General features: G+C 38.0%; 1 protein-coding gene across 16 annotated transcripts in view; it reads left to right on the forward strand.

Annotated features, from left to right (window-relative positions):
* Positions 1-20,057, forward strand: part of clasp1a (cytoplasmic linker associated protein 1a) — a 258,110-nt gene that overhangs the window by 157,749 nt on the left and 80,304 nt on the right. For 9 of the 16 annotated variants that reach the window (XM_080199459.1, XM_080199461.1, XM_080199469.1 and 6 more), the window contains exons 17-21: positions 2,648-2,815; positions 3,596-3,645; positions 5,887-6,063; positions 16,625-16,732; positions 18,693-18,860. In XM_080199459.1, the coding sequence (XP_080055585.1) occupies positions 2,648-2,815; positions 3,596-3,645; positions 5,887-6,063; positions 16,625-16,732; positions 18,693-18,860 (671 nt within the window). Of the gene's footprint in view, positions 1-2,647; positions 2,816-3,595; positions 3,646-5,886; positions 6,064-8,317; positions 8,342-9,362; positions 9,384-16,624; positions 16,733-17,937; positions 17,965-18,692; positions 18,861-20,057 lie in introns of all 16 variants that reach the window. The other 7 variants (XM_080199458.1, XM_080199468.1, XM_080199460.1 and 4 more) reach the window with 3 other exon arrangements.

A 20,057-nucleotide genomic window follows, 5' to 3' on the forward strand; every position in this document is an offset into this window, starting at 1 on the left:
GAGGGTTGGTTTAGCTCAGACAGCTGGTTAGTGATGCAGAGTAACACCAACAGTGTGGTTCAGTTCCCACTCCAGCTGAAGTTATTCATGAGGGCCTGCTTTCTCAACCTTGCCCCTTGCCTGAGATGCGGTGATCTTCGGGTTAAATTGGCACCAGTCTTTGGTCATCTGGGACTATGGTGACTTTATTGAGTTAATGCATTGCATCCTCATGGTTGTATGCAGTGCAGCCAGTTTTGGGTGTACTCTGTAGTGGTTCAACTGGTGAAGGCAGCAAACGGTTGAACTAAATTAACAAGAATATTACCGTGCTTGATCCTGTTTTATGCTGAGCTGACCTCTACTTTGGTAACTGCTGCAGTTGGTTTCGACCCATAAATCAGTTAGGGGATAATCAAGAGGTTCTTATTTCAGATCCCTGTCCAGCCACCCTTCCTGTAATAGGACATGTGTAAACATTGGTGGGAAAAGGACCAGTCCAGTGATGAACTTGATAAGCAGGCTTTTGCTTGAACAAAGTAGAAGAAAGGAAGTTGTACTGAACAAGGATCCAGCAAATGGATACAATTAAGATCTGTGCACATTTCATGACCCTTTTTAAAAAGAGAGGGAAAATGAAAGTATTTCCCAGTAAGGAAAATTGCTTCATTTAAATATTCAAAAGTGGAAAAAGGCTTGAGAATGATGAGGCCTCTCAGTGACTATTCATTATTACTTAGTACAATGCTAGGCTGCTGCTCAGGTTGCATACACATCTGTTCTTGCCTTTTTAATGAAGATTTTTAGTATAAATTTACTGTTCCCTAGTTTCCACAGAGTAAATTTAAACCAGTGAAAATTTGGTTGGCGGTTGGTAGGGATGACCTTTTGGAATGCAACATCAGGACACACGTTTTCATTTCTTTCAGTGATCTACGTTGCTGAGTGGCTTTGACTAATACATAGACCTATTTCATGGACTTGGACAGGTTGAGTGTGGGTTATGCAGAGGAAGAGCAAGAATTGTTTAAGTTGCAGTTTAATATTTTGCATGTTCTTAGTGAAGGAATACTTGTATTGCTTTGAAATTGGGAAAAGCGGTAAATGGCATTGATTGCAATATAGATCGTCTGTCAAACTTATGATACCTTTCCCCTGTTATTGCTCAGTTTTTAAAAATGTATTTTTCCTCTTTCCTTTTGGTGTCATGCACCACCCAGCCAAGAGAGAAGAGCACTTTTTATCTTCCTACTTCCAGCATTTTGATGGTAGTTAGCTGTGGGAATCTGCAGGAGTTTTCTCAATGACTGCTTTGCTAAAGGTTCCTCGTTTTCCTTTGTTGAAAAGCCTATATTTTGTGCAGTGAAGTGTTTTTGTCAGCACAGGCAACTTGGATGCTTGTCATTTGGTTAACAACAGGTGTGGTTGTGCATCTTAACATGCCAAGAGGAAACATATTGACATTTCCTGTAGTATTTGTTTTTAATTTGTCAAAGAGCCAGAATTCTGATTTTTTTTTAAAAATTTGATTTGATTTATTATTGTCACATGTATTAACATAGTTTATAAGTATTGTTTCTTATACAGACAAAGCATACTGATCATAGAGAAGGAAACGAGAGAGTGCAGAATGTAGTGTTACAGTCGTAGCTAGGGTGTCGAGAAAGATCAACTTAATGCAAGGCAAGTCCATTCAAAAGTTTGACAGCAGCAGGGAAGAAGCTATTCTTGAGTCGGTTGGTACGTGACCTCAGACTTCTGTATCTTTTTCCCGACAGAAGAAGGCGGAAGAGAGAATGTCTGGGGTTCATGGGGTCACTAATTAAGCTGGCTGTTTTGCTGAGGCAGCGGGAAGTGTAGACAGTCATTGGATGGAAGGCTGGTTTGCATGATGGATTGGGCTACATTCACGACCTTTTGTAGTTCCTTGCAGTCTTGGGCAGAACAGGAGCCATACCAAGCTCTGATACAACCAGAGAGAATGGTTTTTATGGTGCATCTGTAAAAGTTGGTGAGAGTCGTAGCTGACGTGCAATTTCCTTAGTCTTTTGAGAAAGTGGAGGTGCTAGAGGCATTAGAGGCTCAGTTGTAGGAAAAGTTTTTTGTCAAACCAACCATTCCTGCGACAGCAGCTTTTTGGTCAACAACTTCATTGCCATCTGAGGTTTTGCTAGTTTGATGTTTCACTTGACATGTAATTAGCATTGCAATTTGTAGATGGACAGCAGCATGTGCCTCAATTTTATAGCCTTCTGGATTCCCCATGTTTAGTTCTACAATTGCAAACCATAAATTATTTCTGCATTTTGCCACCGTTTGTTTGTATGTTTTTGGATTTTCTTATTTTGCTTTCAGACTGTAACACACACATTGCTGTGGGTGCATCTTATGTTATCTTATGTACTTGCCCCATTCCTTGATGGCAACGTAACACTGACTTTTGACATTCAATCTCTTCTGTCTTCCAACCCTGTCACAAACCTTCCTTCCACCAACCCCTTGCTCCAAACCTATTACATTTCTAACTTTTCCTAGTTCCTTTGACATGAAATGTTAACTCTGTTTCTGTCTCCGCAGATGCTGGCTGCCCTGCAGAGTATTTTCAGCATTTTCTGTTTTTATTGCAGCATGTGCTGATTCAGTTTTCATCTGTTTTCATTTTTTTTAGAGTGTATTGGGGTTTTCACAGTCACTTTAGTAGAGAAGCTGAAATTTTGTTTAACTCGTTGGAACCTGCCTACCAGAAACCTCTACAGTCCCATTTGAAAAATTCAGACAGCATTGTTTCCTTGCCACAGTCTGATCGTTCATCATCCAGTTCACAAGAAAGCCTAAAGTAAGAACAAGAGTGTACTTCAATTCTAAGTTTAAAACAAACTCTGCAGTATAATAGCCATGCCTACAATTCCTCTAATTCAATTGTTCTGATTGGTTATTGGGTACCAATGTGGATTTATTGTTTTAATCTAAAAGTACAAGATTTATATTATTATGTAAAAGTAACATGATACAGGTTGAGTATCCTTTATCTGAAACTCTTGGGCTGATTGCATTTTGAATTTCAAGTAATTTTGGTTTTTGGTTACCACGTATAGACCTATACCTACTTGCATTGCAGTGGTCGAAGCCTAAGCTGGCTACAGTCCTATGTAGGTACAATGGCTAGAAAAGCAAGATGCATCACTATTTAATAAATATAGGGTAGCTAAAGTAAGAGTTCACACCTATGGCACCAATCTGCCTGTAGGAGAGGGTTTGCAAGCTGAAAAATACAGACAAAAATTGCAATGTTAACAGTGCAGACAAACAACTAGGCTTCCTGCCCAAAAGGTTGGGTGTGGTTGGCAAGATTTGTGTCTGGAACTTGCAGTCAGTGAGGTTCATGTCAGTTGGGTTACAAACAAGTGTGGTTTTTGGATGAGTTTGGTTTTCAGATTTATGGGAAAAGGATGATGCTCGACCTGTAGATTGTTAACTCAGAATCTGTGCCTCAAAGTGGAATTTTAAGTCTGCGCTTCTTGAGCCAGGGTTCACACATATTTTGTATATGTATGAATGTACATTTTATTTACTGACTTGATAAAATTTGGTTGTATATATTTCTTTCTCTTTCTAGTCGCCCCCTGTCTACAAAGCGCAGTCCTACTGGAAGCACTGTATCACGAGGTAAGAGGTATCTTTGTTATTGTTTCATCAGTAACCAGCTTAAAATAATCTGCACAGTAAATAAAGCAACTGAGCTGTTCTTCCAAACCCCCACTCCCAAAAAGATGATCTTCATTTCCTTCTCATCCCCAAACCAATACTAAACCCCTTCTGGATTTTCTAGCTTGCCAAGTTCCTATTTGCATTTGAAAATCCATGTATCATCCATTATCAAAACTAGTACCGAAACTGCTTACTTGTATCTCTATAGCATTTTCCATCTCTGTTCTCATTTGTAATCCCACTCGTACCATTCATATTTTCATTGCTGTCTAATTTGATTACTGCCCTTGTTCTTCCTGGAAGCCTACAAACCTCCATCTCTTCTCCAGCTGCTCTGCAACTTCGCTGCCTGGATCCTGAGCCCTACACACCCAAATCTTTCTCAACATCACTGATCTGCATTGGTTTCCGATCCTCCAACAGATATGAAATCCTTCACCTCACTCCCAAAACTTTCTCTGGCCTTGTTGCAACTCATTGTTCAACTTTGTTATTTCCTACAGCCTCTAAGTTTATATGTATATTTTTTCTTTTATTTTTCCACCATAATTGTCAGCCAATCTGTTCTGATCCTTGCAACCTTCTGCCCAAAGCCCAAGGGTTTATATATCCTGCTCGCTGTTTGGTACCTTCTCCTAATCCTTCTGTGAAAGCTGGATGTCCACTCCCCTTTTTCTTTTGTGACTGAAATTACAGTATAGTAGTATTCACTTCACCCAGTTTCTAATGCTTCAATAATGCCAAAGCTTAACTTGTTTATAGAATATGTTCTCCATCCTAATTTCCATATCATTAACTTGTACTGGTGTTGTTGGCATGTTTTTGTCTTGACACTTGCATGTTGGTAAGGAAAGGCATCCTCTATTCTAACTATTTACTGTTTCAGAGGTGTAAATGATTACACAAAAATTGAGAATGTTGGTGATTTTCTATATTCTTAAAAAAAAATCCTTTGATATCATGTATTTGACACAAAATCTTTGTGAGAACTTGCTTTACAAACTAAACTCACTGGGTATTGAAGTACAATCTGATTGTGTATTAAAAACTGGTTAAAGAGGAGGAAGTGAAGATTAGCATAAAGAAAGTGCAGCTGCAAGGTGTGAACTTGTTGAGCTAAAATGTTCAGCAATCCAGGTTGGGGATATGTGCTTTAAAGTAGTGTTGAGAGATCTTTGGGTTTGTTTTACTGTGGATATTTGGTTTAACCCAGTATCCAAAAGGCAGAACACCTGACAGTGCAGCACTACCTCAGTGCAGTGTGCATGACAGTATCAGCCTAGGTTTTGTGTTAAATCTTTTCAATGCGTCTTGAACCTACAACCTTCTGATTTAAGATGAGAATGCTAACCGCTGCATCATGACCAATGGATGACTTACAAGGTGAAAATAAAAAATGAACATGATGCTGAAATATTTTGATCAGTTAATCTAATTGAGAGTTTACGCTAAATAGCACACTGCTCAAGTTGCAGCTATAGTATGATATTCATTCCTAGTTGCTGCAACATGGAAAGAACAATGCAGAAGAGAGAAATGGTGTTTATCATTGGACAATGAATGAATGATGAATGGACAGATGACATATTTTTCAACCTCGATGAAAGATACCTGAGGCATTTAAAGTACTTAATCATGTAGAGAAAATAAACAAGCAACAGGATACACTTGGGCAGAGAGACAGTGGTGGCCATTTCAAGGTTGTTGACAAGTGCCAGGTAGTATTTCTTTACAGACAGAGAATTTGATTAACAACTGACATGCATTGCCAGGGATGAGGTTGAAGCATAATTCATTTTAAAAAGCAGTTTGATTATGTAATGGGATGTTATGGTTGGTATCTTGGAGGGTTGAGATCAAACAGACCAAGATTTAGACACATGAAAACGTATCTTGTGGGAATCTAGTCTTTTGAGGCGTTTGTTAGGTCTTTTAATTTGCAGTTGATGTCAATAGATGTTCTGTAGCAGGGGCTGACTCCAATTCAGCCTTCTGTCCATAAATCACCCAGAGACATTAAGGCCAAAAAGACAAACTAATAAAATCATTTGCATTAATGCAGTAAATAGCTTGCGTTTTGTTATTATTCACACTTTTCTAGGATAAATTTTTCAATTTTGTTACTGTTGCGATTTGCATTTGAGATTTACTGCTCAACGTTTAATATATTTTTCCCCCCCTCCATTTCTGGTGCAAAAGCTTCGACAGTCAGTGCGAAGTCTGTGTCTAACACTGGAGCTCTGCAGCGCTCTCGCAGTGATATCGATGTGAATGCAGCTGCGAATGCAAAGTCGCGCTTGACTGCCACCCCAAGTAATACACCTGGACATTTCAGCTCAGCGGCCGCTCTACCTCCAGGGTCCTACGCTTCTTTAGGTAAAGACCAAAACTTATTCCTTTGATCTTCTAATATACCAGAATTCCAAAATAGGATCATCCTTACAGATCAACCATAATTTTCAAATGCTTTGAACAAAATTTTCCACCTTGAAGTTGAAATGGGCGTTCAAAATCTAAATTAGGAATGTTGACACCTTTTCTGGGATTTTTTGAGGAACATATATTGGGACATAAGACTCAGAAACAAGAGTAGTCCATTTGACCTTTGGAGCCTGCTCTGCCATTTAGCTGATCTGATTGTATTCTCAACTCCACTTCCTCTGCGTCCCCATAATGCTTGACTCTATTTAATTCAGCCTTGAATAATTTCAGTGACCCAGTCTCCTGTGCTTCCTGGACAAGGGAATACCACAGCCAAACAGCCCTCTATTTTGGTGTAGTATCAGTTGCTGAAACAGCCAGGAATGGTCCATTGTTTCAGAGTAAACAAAGTAGGTATATAAAACTTGGCAAAGATTTGTGATATGGTTACTGAGAAGGGGATAGGTTTTCAACAGGTTATCAACAGCAAGTGATATCTCATTACAGATCAAGTTATTTGTGTTATGCTTAACTACCAGAGAAAATTTGGATTTGTTTTAAAGAAATTTTGAAATCAAAGTATCTTTTGGGTTGTGTCAAAAGAACAAAGTTTAGCATAATATCAAAACCATGGAGCATATTTTTGTGGGCACCTAGCTCTGAGCCAAAAATGGATGCTAATGTATTAAAAAAAACTCAGATTTTTTAGGGTTTTGCCACGAGCAACAATTTGGAGCTTCTCCAAAATTATAAGACTATACGAAAGGCATTAAATGGATGTAAAGGGCTGTAAAGCTGCATGTAGAACCCGCTCTGAAAAAATATTATGTGGCAATAGAATATTCTAAATGAATCAAAATTCAAATGCTTTTATAGTGGAATATGGGTTGGGAACCTTTTAAGAAATAGGAACTGGAATGGGCCATTTGGCCCTTGAGCCTGCTCTGCTATTGATTCGATTATCGGTCATTTACTACTCAACTCCACTCCAACTCAATTATCCTCTTCCTTGATTCCTTGTCGCGCACAATTTATTGATGCTGCTTTGTATTTGCACTCAATGAGCATCTATAGCCTTCTGAGATAGAGAATTCCAAAGATTCACAACCTCCTGAATGAAGAAATATTTTAACACCTAGCCTAAACAGCTGGCCCCTTTTCTGAGACTATGACCCTGTGTTCTCGACTTCCCAGTGAGGGAAAACATCCTCCCAGCATCCACACCGTCAAACCCATCAAGAATTTTTCATGTTTTACTGAGATCACCTCCTCATTCTTCTTAACAGTAGTGTGTATAGGCCTACTTTACTTGATCACTCCTCAGAACAATCCCTCATCCCAGGAATCAGTCTAGTGAACCATTGTTGTTTCCCCTCTGAGATGAGTACATCCTTTCTTAAGTAAGGAAACCAAAACTATATACACTACTCCAATTGTGGCCTTGAAAAAGCCTTGTATGATTGCAGCAAGACTCCTTTACTTTAAAACTCCAATCCCTTTCTTAAAAAAAGGCAAAAGTAATTGTTCGCACTATAATATGATGACAGATCATTCAGTGCCATTTAGAAAAGGAATGTTCTAAGTTTATGAAATAGAACCTAAGCCTATAATATTTAAGTTTTATCATCTTCAGTAAAATAACTCGATTGAAAGCTAATTTCTGCCAAAGAAGACTTGGATCTCTTTTAAGTTTCTTGAATTTTCAATGAAGCAAAATATTATATAATTAGGGTACTGATGAGCTCAGTTGACTAGGTGGCTGGCTTGTGGTTCAGAATAATTTCAACAGCTAAGGGTTCAATTCCCATTGTGGCTGAGGTAAACTTGGGACTTGTCTCCTTGCCCCGCTTCTGTGGGAGACCATCATTTAAAAACTGCTCAGGATAGAGCATCAGCAGACAATGGGCCATGGACCTGCTTTCAAGCAGAGTGGTAATGGAATTATATTATCCTGATAACTATGCAATATCACTGTTAAAAATACAGAATGTTGATTTTATTTCACCTGATTAGCGGAAAATAATTTTCTGATTTGGTTCCTTTTTCTTTTGCTATTAGTGCCCATATTTTATGCCTTTCATAGCTTTAGCGAAGTGTTACAGCCCCACAGGATTCTTTTGTTTACTATGGGTTAAAACTAGTGAGCCCATCTTTGCTAATCTTACTAACATTTCCCTGTCCTCCCTTCCCTGTCTTCTTTTGCTGAAAGATGGCACATCCACTAAAGCTGAGGGTAAGCAGCTTGTTTTCTGTTACCAGCTGTCTGTCCCCATCTTGTGTATTTTGGCTGGTATCTGTGACAACACTCTTCTTTCAGTGGTTTCCATCTGTGACCATAACTGGTACCTCGCATGACGTGTTGCATGGTGATGCACTGTATATATAAATATATATATATATATATATATGTACATGTAAAAAAAATATATATATATATACACATATAATATATATATATTTCCTCAGCTATATTTAACATGGCAGTGTTAACCGTCAGTACATTATATCTACAATCTGGGTTTTTTGAGTTCATACTGCAATATTTGGACCCTTCAAAGAAACACTTTGGTCAGTGTAATCAATGATAACAAAATAGTTTTCCAGAGATCGAGATGCCATCTTTTGAGTCAGCCCAGATTTAAATTCTCGCTTACCTGCAGAATAATAATTGTTTATGTTGCTGAGAGAGGTCTACATGCAAATTGGCACCAACAAATTAATTAGGGACAAGATGGATCTGGAATCTTTCCAGCATCAAAGTTGATTCCAATCTTTTAAATTTATTGTTAAATTTTATCATGCCCTGGTTAAAAAAGGAAATGAACAAACGTGAGTGTGCACTCACTGCACAAGGACAGTGGTGAAATCCGTGTTATACCAAAAGTCCAGATATTTCAGTCAAGTTGGAGGTCTCGTTAAACTCACTTAATTTGAATACGTTCTAACTTAAGTAGTCACAAGGGCCCTTTTTTTAGCTTATTTTTTGAATAAATAAATGCATAGGACAAGTTAGGCAAAAAAAAGTGTTCTTGATTTCTGCTATTAACTGTGGTATTTGTTCAAGAAATCAGATTTTAGATAATATAAAATTGATATAGTTTTAAGACCAGATTTCTGACCATGTCTGTTGAGTTATTTCATTGTTTTCTTTGTTTTGTTGTATTGTGTTTCTTCTGTACTGTTCAATTTTGCAATAGTGACTTATTTTCCAAGGTGACAGAACTGACAACTTCAATTGTTTACTTCATCTTAAGGGGTTTCTACAAAGAAGGATGGTAAGAGAGTTGTGCAGGCTGTGTGCTTTTTTTGTGAGTTTAGGCTGTGGAAAAGGGGCATCCCATTCTGTGTGCTAAACTTGTGTATTTGGGGCCTATGCACAATGTCCATCTGTTGAGAGATTGAGAGCAAATTTATGTTAATTGACATAATTTACAGCAAAATTAATTTCTGACCCGCTGTGGCTGTGTATTATTTGTGGTGTGTTTAATTATGCAAAGACAAATGGGGAGTTGTACTATTATTGGTGGACTGTGTGATGTGACTGGTAATGAAAGTTTGTGCTTCTCATATGTAACTATTAGTTGTTGGCCTCATTATGCTCAAGCTTCAGTTCTGTGCAGTATTTGGCAGTTTGTTTGGTGCATGTAGTTACAAAGTGGTTGTCAATATAAGTTTTAAATTAAAAAAAAAAGCTGAAAAGGAACTCTAATAAGGTGATTATTTTCCAATTAAGTATTTTGATAACATATAGCAGCAATCCCTCGCACTCCATTGTGGAAAGTTGTGTATTTGCTCCTTGTTTTGCTCACTTAGTATAATATTAGCGTTAAATGTGACTGACTCTTCTGCTCTGTGTGTACCATGACTTTCTATAGAAATATTAATAATTATGCATTGAGAATGTTTTGGCATAACAGAATCTCAAACTGTATAAGCCATTAGCAATATTTATGATTCAGTTTTGAAAAATAATTTTGTAATTGCTGCTGGCAAATCTTCAAACGTATAGACAGAAATACAACAGATAACGCAAATTAAGAGTTCTTAAATTGGAACGGTTGGATACTATTGCTATAATTGTGACAACAGCCTGTTCCTACATGTTGGAGAAATGCTTGTACTGAGGACATTGTACCTTGGCTCTAGCGTCACAAGTGCACCCTGTTTTACCAATGTGATATTTTCATTTCCACACAAGCTATCTCTTGTGGCCTTTGTTTTGCCCCCCTTTTGTTTTCTTTATTATGCTGAAATATTATTTTATCTATATAGACCACTGGTACCTTGGTCACATGACCATATATGGAATCCTAGAGAAAAAAACATCTTTGGTGAGAATTCTCTCTCCACCTGTCCAGCTCAGACTTGTTGAGCTGGCTGAATGAGTTTTTGTTTCTTTTTTATCCTGCGATCTGCATATTTGAATCGCAGATATCACTAAATAGCAATTGGCATTGGACACTTCTTCACAACCCGCCTTCTCTACTCTTGTGGTTTAATCTTAAGCAATGACGCAGTCATTAGCACTGCTGCCTCACAGCACCTAGGACCCGGATTCGATTCCCAGCTTGGGTCATTGTCTGTGCAGAGTCTGCATGTTCTCCCCATGTCTGCATGGGTTTTCACCAGATGCTCTGGTTTGTTTCCACAGTCCAAATAACGTGCTGGTTAGGTGCATTGGCCACGCTAAATTCTCCCTCCGTCTCCCTGAACAGGTGTCAGTGTGGCGACCTGGGGATTTTCACAGTAATTTCATTGTAGTGTTAATATAAATCTACTTGTGACACTAATAAATAACATGTATGAACATTTATCTTGAAACTCTTCTGCATCTCTGACTCAGTTAGCAACTGATGTGAAATTTGGGTGTTTAATATTAATTGTTGTAAGGCAGATCAGTGACTGACATAGATTGGTTTTTGATGTTTCTTTTTCCCTTTCAATTTTCCTTTCAATTCATCAGTATTCCTATTTGCTATCATTAATGAGAAAAAGAAGTAAAAATAAATAGTTCACTTTAAAGCAGACTTGTTGAGCTTGAGATTTCTCTTGAAAATTCCAGGATAGCTTATTCTGACGTATCAACACAGGGATTGCAGCCCTAGACCAGTGTGAATTTGCATCTCTGCTCTGAATGCACTCATCCATATAGCAGGAAGATATTCTCAGATGTGCATTATCAATCTCTTTTTTTTTGCCTTTCCTCATGGCAGTGTGATTGGTTGGGTAAATAGTTGAAGAGTTCTTTTCTATTGACTTGTTGCTGTGAATTTGATTGTTTTTGTTGTATATTTGGTAGCAATAATGTTTCACTAGTTTTCCCTCCATTGTTAATAGGTATTTGAACCCATTAGCCATTTTGTTGTTGGCCTTCAAAAATAGAATAATTTACAAGTCCAGGTATTTTGTTGGCCATTTTTTTGTGACTGTTCTTTTGCCATTGTTCTTAATTGTCAATTTTTTTATTCATCAAGTATACTTGCTTTTCTATTTATTTTCGTAATTGCAATTGTTTATCTTTATTATTTATTGCTTTATTAACGTTTGTGGCCAATTCTTTACCGTGCCCTTTTCCCAGCTTCTTGTTATCTCAGTTTGCACACACCAGTGACTTTATTGTGAGGGAGATGATTTTCAGGCTCGCAACATAGAGAGTTGGGACAAAAAAACCAGGAAGTGACTATTAGAAATCAGTGAGAAGAAAAAGAAGACAAAATTATCAGGCACTAAAATTGATCAAATAATGAGAGTTGAGGACAAGGAGTGTGAAGAAAACAGTTATTTGTTAACCAGGGAATGGGTAGAACAATCTTGAACAGGAGGAGCATTTTTTTCTGTGGCAGGTGGACTTCCATTTGCTTCTACTAATGCCATTTTTTTTTTGCTAGCAGTGGTTGATTTGCAAATTGAGTTGCTGATTATGCATCTTTAGTGATTGTATTTTTTTTTAAACTTTATTCCAATCCAATCAAGTCAAATTAAACCCAATTCAGAGTCCCAACAAGTTGGGACATTCCCGATCCAAGCTGACAAGACAGGGCTCTCACCTCCTGTCTTGGGCTTGATCTACATGATCCAAGCTGACTGGAGTAGGTGTAGCTCCTCCTCCAGGGCTTGATCTTATTTGCATCTTAGCCAAATGGCCGAGATGCCGCTTTAAAAAATTGCTTCAAATGAAGCTGAAATGTAACCTAATTGTATTACTTGAAACAACTTTCCCTTGCATAAAATGTTAGAAGGAAGAAGATATGAGAATTTTCTAAACCATGATGTCTTAACTTTTTTGGTGCATGTACTTAAAGGCTACATGATTTTTGGAATAATGCTGAAAACAGACCGTGGCACCAATTTCTGTTGTACTGTGACATTGGTGCAATATTAATAATGGGGTGTGCTTAGTAAAGTAGGTCCTGTGCCAAGCATTCCTAGTCACTTTAGCTGCAGGATAACCCTTTTGCACTATATGCCTTAACCCAACCTTTGGATTAAATGTCAGCAATGTGACATTTCCATTTTCCAAAACTGTCATCCTTGTGATCCCTTTGTGCCCGACTGTCAGTTAGCTGTGTGTTTAGTTTTCACCATTGACTGGTGCCCTCTAGGAACCCTCTTGACTGACCAAACTAATTTAATTTGATTCTTACAGCTGTCACAAAAATTGTAGGCTTCCATTCTGTCAGTCTGAGCTGGTCATGAAACAGGAATGACAGTGTGGAATTCTAATGAATTGTTTTCTCAAAACATTAAATTGGGATTTTCTTTTTGCCTGCTGAAAACCATTGTTCATTACTTTCTGAATATACAATCACAAACCATTCCTCCTTTGCTTCTTGCTTCAATCAGTGGCAGAAAGCCAGCATCTCAGATTTCTGTTGAACATTACATATCTCTGCCTATAATTTTACTGTCAACAATCTAGATGGGGTACCTGGCAACTTTTAATGCTCTGGATGGTAACAGAAGGAAGAAATAAATCTATATTGACTGTATCCTATTAGCCCTTTGCTTTCTGACTTGTGTGGCTCTTAGTACAACAATGTCTCAATTGAAAAATGCTTTTTTCCATATCTTGTCATTGCCTCACTGCTCTGTATTCCTGTAATGACCTCCTGCTCTATTTGTGACAATATGTCAATGCACTCAAAAATTATACAGAAATCCACTTGGAACAGTCAAGTTTAACATTGCAGATGGGACTTCTCCCATATTTTTTATTTTACAGTTTCACTACAGTGATCACCTGTAGTATGTAGGCGTTTTATTTATGTTGAAATTGGAGCTTTTTTTTATGGAACTGCAAATTTATACTTGTTGAATGGCTCTAGCTAGGACTAAATCAGCTTTCTGAAAGAAATACATAATTTGTTTTATCAAATTATGGTCAGGGACCTTTACAAAGGTGAGTTACGTATCACACCATAGAAATTTGAAAATTCTCAAATCCGATTAGGATAAAATGTGCAAGGTACTCCACATAATGGAGATGGTTCACTCCAAGCCAAACATGTTAAATGTGACAAGTTTTGAGAGTTATATTAGATAACAATGTTGGAGTGTCTGACTTCACTCCCCAATTGCTGAACTCTTGCTGGCCTGAAATCATTTGTTCCTTTATCCTGCCAGTAGTAAAGATTCTGGCTGGATCAGAGATTGGGTAAATGGAGAAAAATTAAGTTGACAGATAAGTCTATTCGAAAGGGCTTACACAATTTAAATATAACATTTGAAATGCTGCCATGTTTTGGGCCCCACATTATATTGGGGGTGGGGGGGGGGTGTGGGGGACAGCTGTTGGGCAGAGCAAACTGGTAAGATCATGCGTGAGCCAAGAAATCAGGTGCATGTCCAATTTTCTCGCTTTTCGCAATCATACTGGCACCGGATATCTGGCAAGGTCAGCCTCGCACCCATTTCCAGTGTGGGGCTGAATAAATTATATAAATGAAATTTAAATCTAATTTGCTCACTTGCCTCTGGTCTTGCTGGGTGATGTTCTCTTTGGCAAGAATCACAGCTGCTCCAGTTGTGATTTGATTTATTATTGTCACATGTATTAGTATACAGTGAAAAGTATTGTTTTTTGCGTGCTATACAGACAAAGCATACATAGAGAAGGAAAGGAGAGGATGCAGAATGTAGTGTTACGGTCATAGATACCTGGGGAGGTCTGGGGCGAGAGGGGTGCCCCTTGGGCAGTGCTGTGGGAAGTGGCACTGCACACTCTGCAGTTGCAATTGGTAGAGGAGAAAGGCAGGCGATTGGAACTGGCCATTGACGGCGGGTCGTGGGGCTGATCATTGTGGGGAGGCGGGGCTGGCAATTGGGAGGGTGGATGGATGGAATTGGTCCAGTGGGGGAAAAGGGGGGACTTATGTGGTCGATTGGATGGTGGGGCGGGGTCATGGAGTAGATGGGTCTGGTTTGGTGGGGGGGGGAGGCGGCAAAGGGCCAATCACAATAGACTGCAGGCTCATCTGGGAAGGGGTTTGCTCCCTGTTATGCCATAGAGGCTGGCTGAGAGCAGCAGAGGCTCCAGCCAAGTGACAGGTAGAGACCTGCACTTGTGCAATGGCACCTCTGCTGCTCTCAGCCAGCATTTGGGCAATTTTAAGCCCTGCCCCCTCCCCATGCGGGTGAGAAACTCATTCTGATGAGCTTTCTTTACTGTAAGTGCATAAGATCGCAGATTTGGACTCACCCAAAATGGATCAGAAACTCTCCCGTTTTCACATTCATTTGGAACTTTGAATATTTTTTGGTAAGATTGTGGACCCCCCCCACCATGTCTATAAAATACATAGGCAAAGAATGCAGGTTAAATGTCGGGAAATGTATTAGTTTCATCAATCAGGATATTGGTGGAAATGATAAAAATGGGTATTTAGATTCCTTCCTTCAAAAGAAAGAGATATTTTTCTGACCAGGGTTGATACTGGGTTACTTTTGTTTCTCTAGTGATAAACTGTGCATTGCAATGGACTTCTGAAGTGTGTTTGCCTTGTCATGTGGATTCTTAGAGGGATTTCCCACTGTTATCCTGAAATTGGCACTTTATTGTTCCTAATGCTCCAGTTCTTGTGATTCCAATCGCAGCAAACGCTAAGATGTTCATTGCTTCTTAGGGCCACAGTGGAACCGCAATAAGTTGGTAGCCAACTATGTTCAAATCTGAATACTGCACATCAACTGAATAGGCTCAGTTGAGCCAGGGGTGCTGTTGGAAAGCTTAAATTAAAAGTTGAATGAGCAAAATGTTTAAAAACACATTAACACTTAAAAGTGCTGATCTGTTATTGAGCAGAAGGTAGTCCTCGAGTGACGTGCATTCAGCACTCAAATGTCAAATGGGGAGTGACTTCATAGAAATTGCACCCTGCCCACTCTTCAGTCATAGCCTGCTGAAATTGGGAGACCAAGTTCCTGCTGCAGCCTATGAAAAAGTAGAATGTAATTTAAAATGCAGTGAACAGTGTACCCTGCTGCTTTGCCATTGACTGTAGAATCTGAGTCTTTGTTCAACCTTCCCTAGCAGTAGGAAGGATAGGGTATACGGTTGCACCATCTAGTGGTTAAGGTTGTATTGATGACCAGTGTCATCCACTTGGTGCAGTCAGCTACATATTTGCTAGACAAGCTAAATTATTTCTGATTTATTGAATGAAAGTATTTCGTGGAAATGTGAACCTTATTTCACGGTTGTCTGCGATATTATTGTTTAAGCAAACCTCCCATCACAAATCAATTCAAATCTGAATAATGTAAAATTGTCAGTCATTTTACTTTGACATATCCAGTGTGTTCCTCTCGCTCAAAATACTTGTGTTCTTATGTGTAATCAATCCCTGTTGCACATCCTGCAAGTTCTTTTTTTTTCTTCTTGTATTGCAATCTATTGTAAATTTAGTAGCTTTGGAGTGAAGTCCATGACATTGGATTTACAGCAGGAATGCTGTTGGTTAATGGAGCTAATTCATTATATTTAAAAACCAGTCCTGATTTTATTCAAACACACTGTAATCTGAATTAGGTTGATACATTTTCTTCACTTCTACAGATGTATTGCTGCTGCTTACCTCTTTTTTAGTCTATTTTCTGTTGATTTAAAGTGCATTGGAAATCTGCTTCCATCTGTATCTATGATCTCAGCCAAGCAAATATATTCAAATACAGTGCAAAACTGCACATTTTGGATGTTTGCGTAAGGGCAAAATACCACTTTGGGCTGATCATGTTTTGTTGCCTCTGATTTAACTACGTTGGCATTCTTTGTCAAAGGCTAAGATAACCATTGAGCATTCTAACTTTGATAACTCAATACTCCAGTTTTTTTTTTAGAGCTGTCCTATTTCTTATAACTGATGTTGTATCTCCAACAGTACAGATTGTGAACTATTTCTAATATGTCAAAGTGCATAAAGGGTACATAAATGATAAGAATGCAATCTAATGGCTCAGTTGTTGTGAATTTCTTTTTATTTCTTGTTCTCTTACTGAGTATATTTGTGTACGTGCACAGGTCGAGTGCGCTCTAGACGCCAGAGTGCTGGAAGTGCCACCAGTGTAGCCAGTACACCCTCTGATACCAGAGGCCGTAGCCGAGCTAAAGTAGTATCTCAGTCCCAACGTAAGTGAAACAAATTAATACTTCCAAGTAAATTTTGCAAATTGTAGTATGTCTAAGTACTAGGAACTTTAAATTTTGTCTGTTGCTATTAAAGTATTAAGTTTAATTCTAACCAATTCTCACCATTTTTGGGCATTATGTGCTTTTTAAATAGTTGCATCTGCATCAGAAGAATTAATTGGTTGTGTTTAACTTTGCAATTTTGCTACATAGATGGCAGATGTGACATCAGCTTTCCAGGCCAATTTTCATGACTCCCTTATTGTAAGCCTTACAGTCCGTTAGCAGTGGCCCAACAAAGGTTTCCTTGCTGATTCTCTTTGTCTGAGAAACTATTTATCTCTTTGATTCCTCCTTTTTTAATGTACGCAGATTAGCAGTTTTAGAATTGGGATTGAATCTGTTTTCTGACTTTCTGGTGCATATAGATATTATAATTTGACGAACCGCCTATTTGCCCACAATATGTTGCTTTCCAAAGCTTTTAAGGAAATTTTCACTTTCCAGCTATTTATTTTTATGATTTCAGAGAAGCAGACAGGAATGGAAGTGTGCCGTACAATTGTAATTAAACTTTGTGTGCTGTTGCTGCTATCAACAGATTTATTTTTGTCCTCCAGGATGTTTACATTTGTTTTTCAATTTATTTCTTCAAGTATATTTGTGTATGGATGTTCATTTGAAATTCCCATTTCCAACTACATCTACATCTTTTTAAAAAAAGTGTTAAGCAATTATTAAAAGCTAGACATAACACTTAATTGATTGCTTTGTGCATGCAAAGAGCTAATTTCCATACACGAATGCAAAAAGACAAGATACAACATTTAACCTCAATCATGGTAAATTGAATCAACAAGGTGACATTACAAAATATATAGAGAGAAATAAATAAGTACAAGTTAAATGTCAATTCTCGTGCATGACTTAATATGGTAATTCATTTCCTGATTGACTGCTCAACCAGTGTGGCAATTTTGCCTCTACTTTTCTATGTTGGTATTTGTACAAACGTGTTGATGAAACAGTATTGTGGTTAACACTGAAACAAACCTAAAATGTTATCTCCAACACCTAAATGTTTTCAAACACCTTTTTAAAAGCTTAGCCCAAAATGATGACCATGACATTTCTTGTAGTCTTTGCATTTTGTTATTCCTTCCATTGAACTTGCACCTGTCCCTTTTACCTGCTTCCATGCACAGGATCCAGATCAGCTAATCCTGCAGGCGGTAAGGTTTTTCTTCACCTATGAGAGCAAATTAATCTGCTGAAAAATAAATACTTATTGTAACTGGCTCATATTAACATGTGCAATGTTTCCTTGCAAAGACAATGGGCAGAATTCTTCAGCCATTCACACCGGTGGGATTCTCTGGTCCCACTGCAGTGAATGGAGATTTGGCTGAGCGCTTAAATTCTCCATCTGCGGTGGCAAGGTATGAACCGCTAGAGGATTCTGGCCATTGATTTTTTTTTCACCCCTGTAAACCACAGTTGTACTTCTGTTTCTCTTATTTTCTTGATTTGGAACCACAGTACTTTTAGCATTTAAAATGTGTGCAATGGCTAAGCACTGAAGGTATTCAATTTAGAAATTTAATATCGATTATGATTTTGTAATTTTATTTTCGATAAGCTGCTTACACTCAAATTGTGCCGCTATCCCGACCATAGTGAATCAATGGGCATGTCAACATTTAATCGTACAAGTTATCAGCACAATGCAGTGTTTTACAGGTTTCACAGTAATACTGGATAATATGCAAATTTTGCTAATTTAATATTTTTAAAAAGCTAATTTTATGAGCTACCAGTTCTATTTATTCCAAAGTAATGAATTCTTTAATTGCCTTCATTTTGATTCCTGATAATGACCTCTAACACTGTCACGCTGCAACTTAGTTTTTCCTCTATAGATGTTATATTTTTAACTCTCTCTCGTTGCTTATTCTTGCAGCTGGAAGCAGATCCAGTTCACCTGGAAAACTCCTTGGTAGCACATATTCCGGCATGAGCGGTGGGCCTCAGAGGGTATCTGTGGTACCTCAAACATCCGAGAAACGCAGCAAAATTCCTCGCAGTCAGGGGTGCAGTAGGGAAGCCAGCCCCAACAGATTGGGCTTGGGTAAGACTTAATTATCCAGCCACAGATGTTTATTATGTGCCTTCCAAACTGAACTTGTTGCTTAATTGTGTCTGGAAGATATACTGCTGTCAGTACAGGAATAAAAATGACATGTTGTAATTACACTTCCACTATTCTGCTTCCTGCCCCCTCCCTGTGAAAGTACTGTAGCACCATCATAGGCAGGAAGTCATAATTACTGCATAACAAGTTTATACGGACAATTTTCCCAATTAATACTGATGTAGGAATTTATAATGAATGAACAATGCGTGACTTTAAACTGGGGACTGAATTATATTTGTGCACTCTGATTATTCCCCATGGTGCTTAACCTGAAGACTATACTTGGCCTTGAATCCTTATGTGCAGCACTACAAATTGACTATTGTGGGTGTGTAAGCATCTGAAATGTATAAGCAAATAAAAATCTTTAAGGCAAAAAATAATTTATTTTTACTTTTGACCAATGTCAACAGGGTCTCCTATGTAGAGTTCAGATTGCATATTTGGCTGAATCTCTCCCAGTCATTTATTATAACACATAATTGGTTGCAATTATTCTGTAGATCATGCAACACTGTGCTTTATATAAGGAAAATTACCCTGTAAATTCAACGTTGTCAAAACTGCTGCAGAGACAGTTGTAACGACTGAAACATACTTAAATACCAACAATTGAAATGTTTCCTCGTGCGCGCTCTCTCTCTCTCTCTCTGTGCCAGTTATGTTGAATCTAATTAACAGATTTTGCACACAAGCTGAAATATATAGGAAAAAAATTGACACAATGCTAATTTCTCCTTAAAATGTCTAGAAAGTGAAGCAAGATTACAGTCGGACTTCTTTGTTCTTTTAAAGAAGCACTGTAACTAGGTTTTTTATTGATTAACCTTGAAGTGAAGTCTTCCTTCCCTTCTCATTAATGCAAAAATGGTCATTATAGCAAAACTGTTGTCACGTTCATAGATTCATCAGTATTGGTAGTTTGCCTTCATCAACAAGTAATCAATAAATTATAGGTGGCCATTCTGTAGTCTGGTATTAAAATGTATGATATGAAATAATTCTCTCAATGTTCCCTAATTTACATAATTTCATTTGATTTTCTGTGTACAAGTCAGCATGTTTGGAAATGGAAACTTAAGCAAATAACTTTAAAAATCTATTTTTCTAATATCTAAATTTACTCAAACC

The sequence above is a fragment of the Carcharhinus amblyrhynchos genome, chromosome 11 (assembly GCF_965287045.1).
Source record: "Carcharhinus amblyrhynchos chromosome 11, sCarAmb.v2.hapA, whole genome shotgun sequence".
In the NCBI taxonomy this organism is placed as follows: domain Eukaryota; kingdom Metazoa; phylum Chordata; class Chondrichthyes; order Carcharhiniformes; family Carcharhinidae; genus Carcharhinus; species Carcharhinus amblyrhynchos.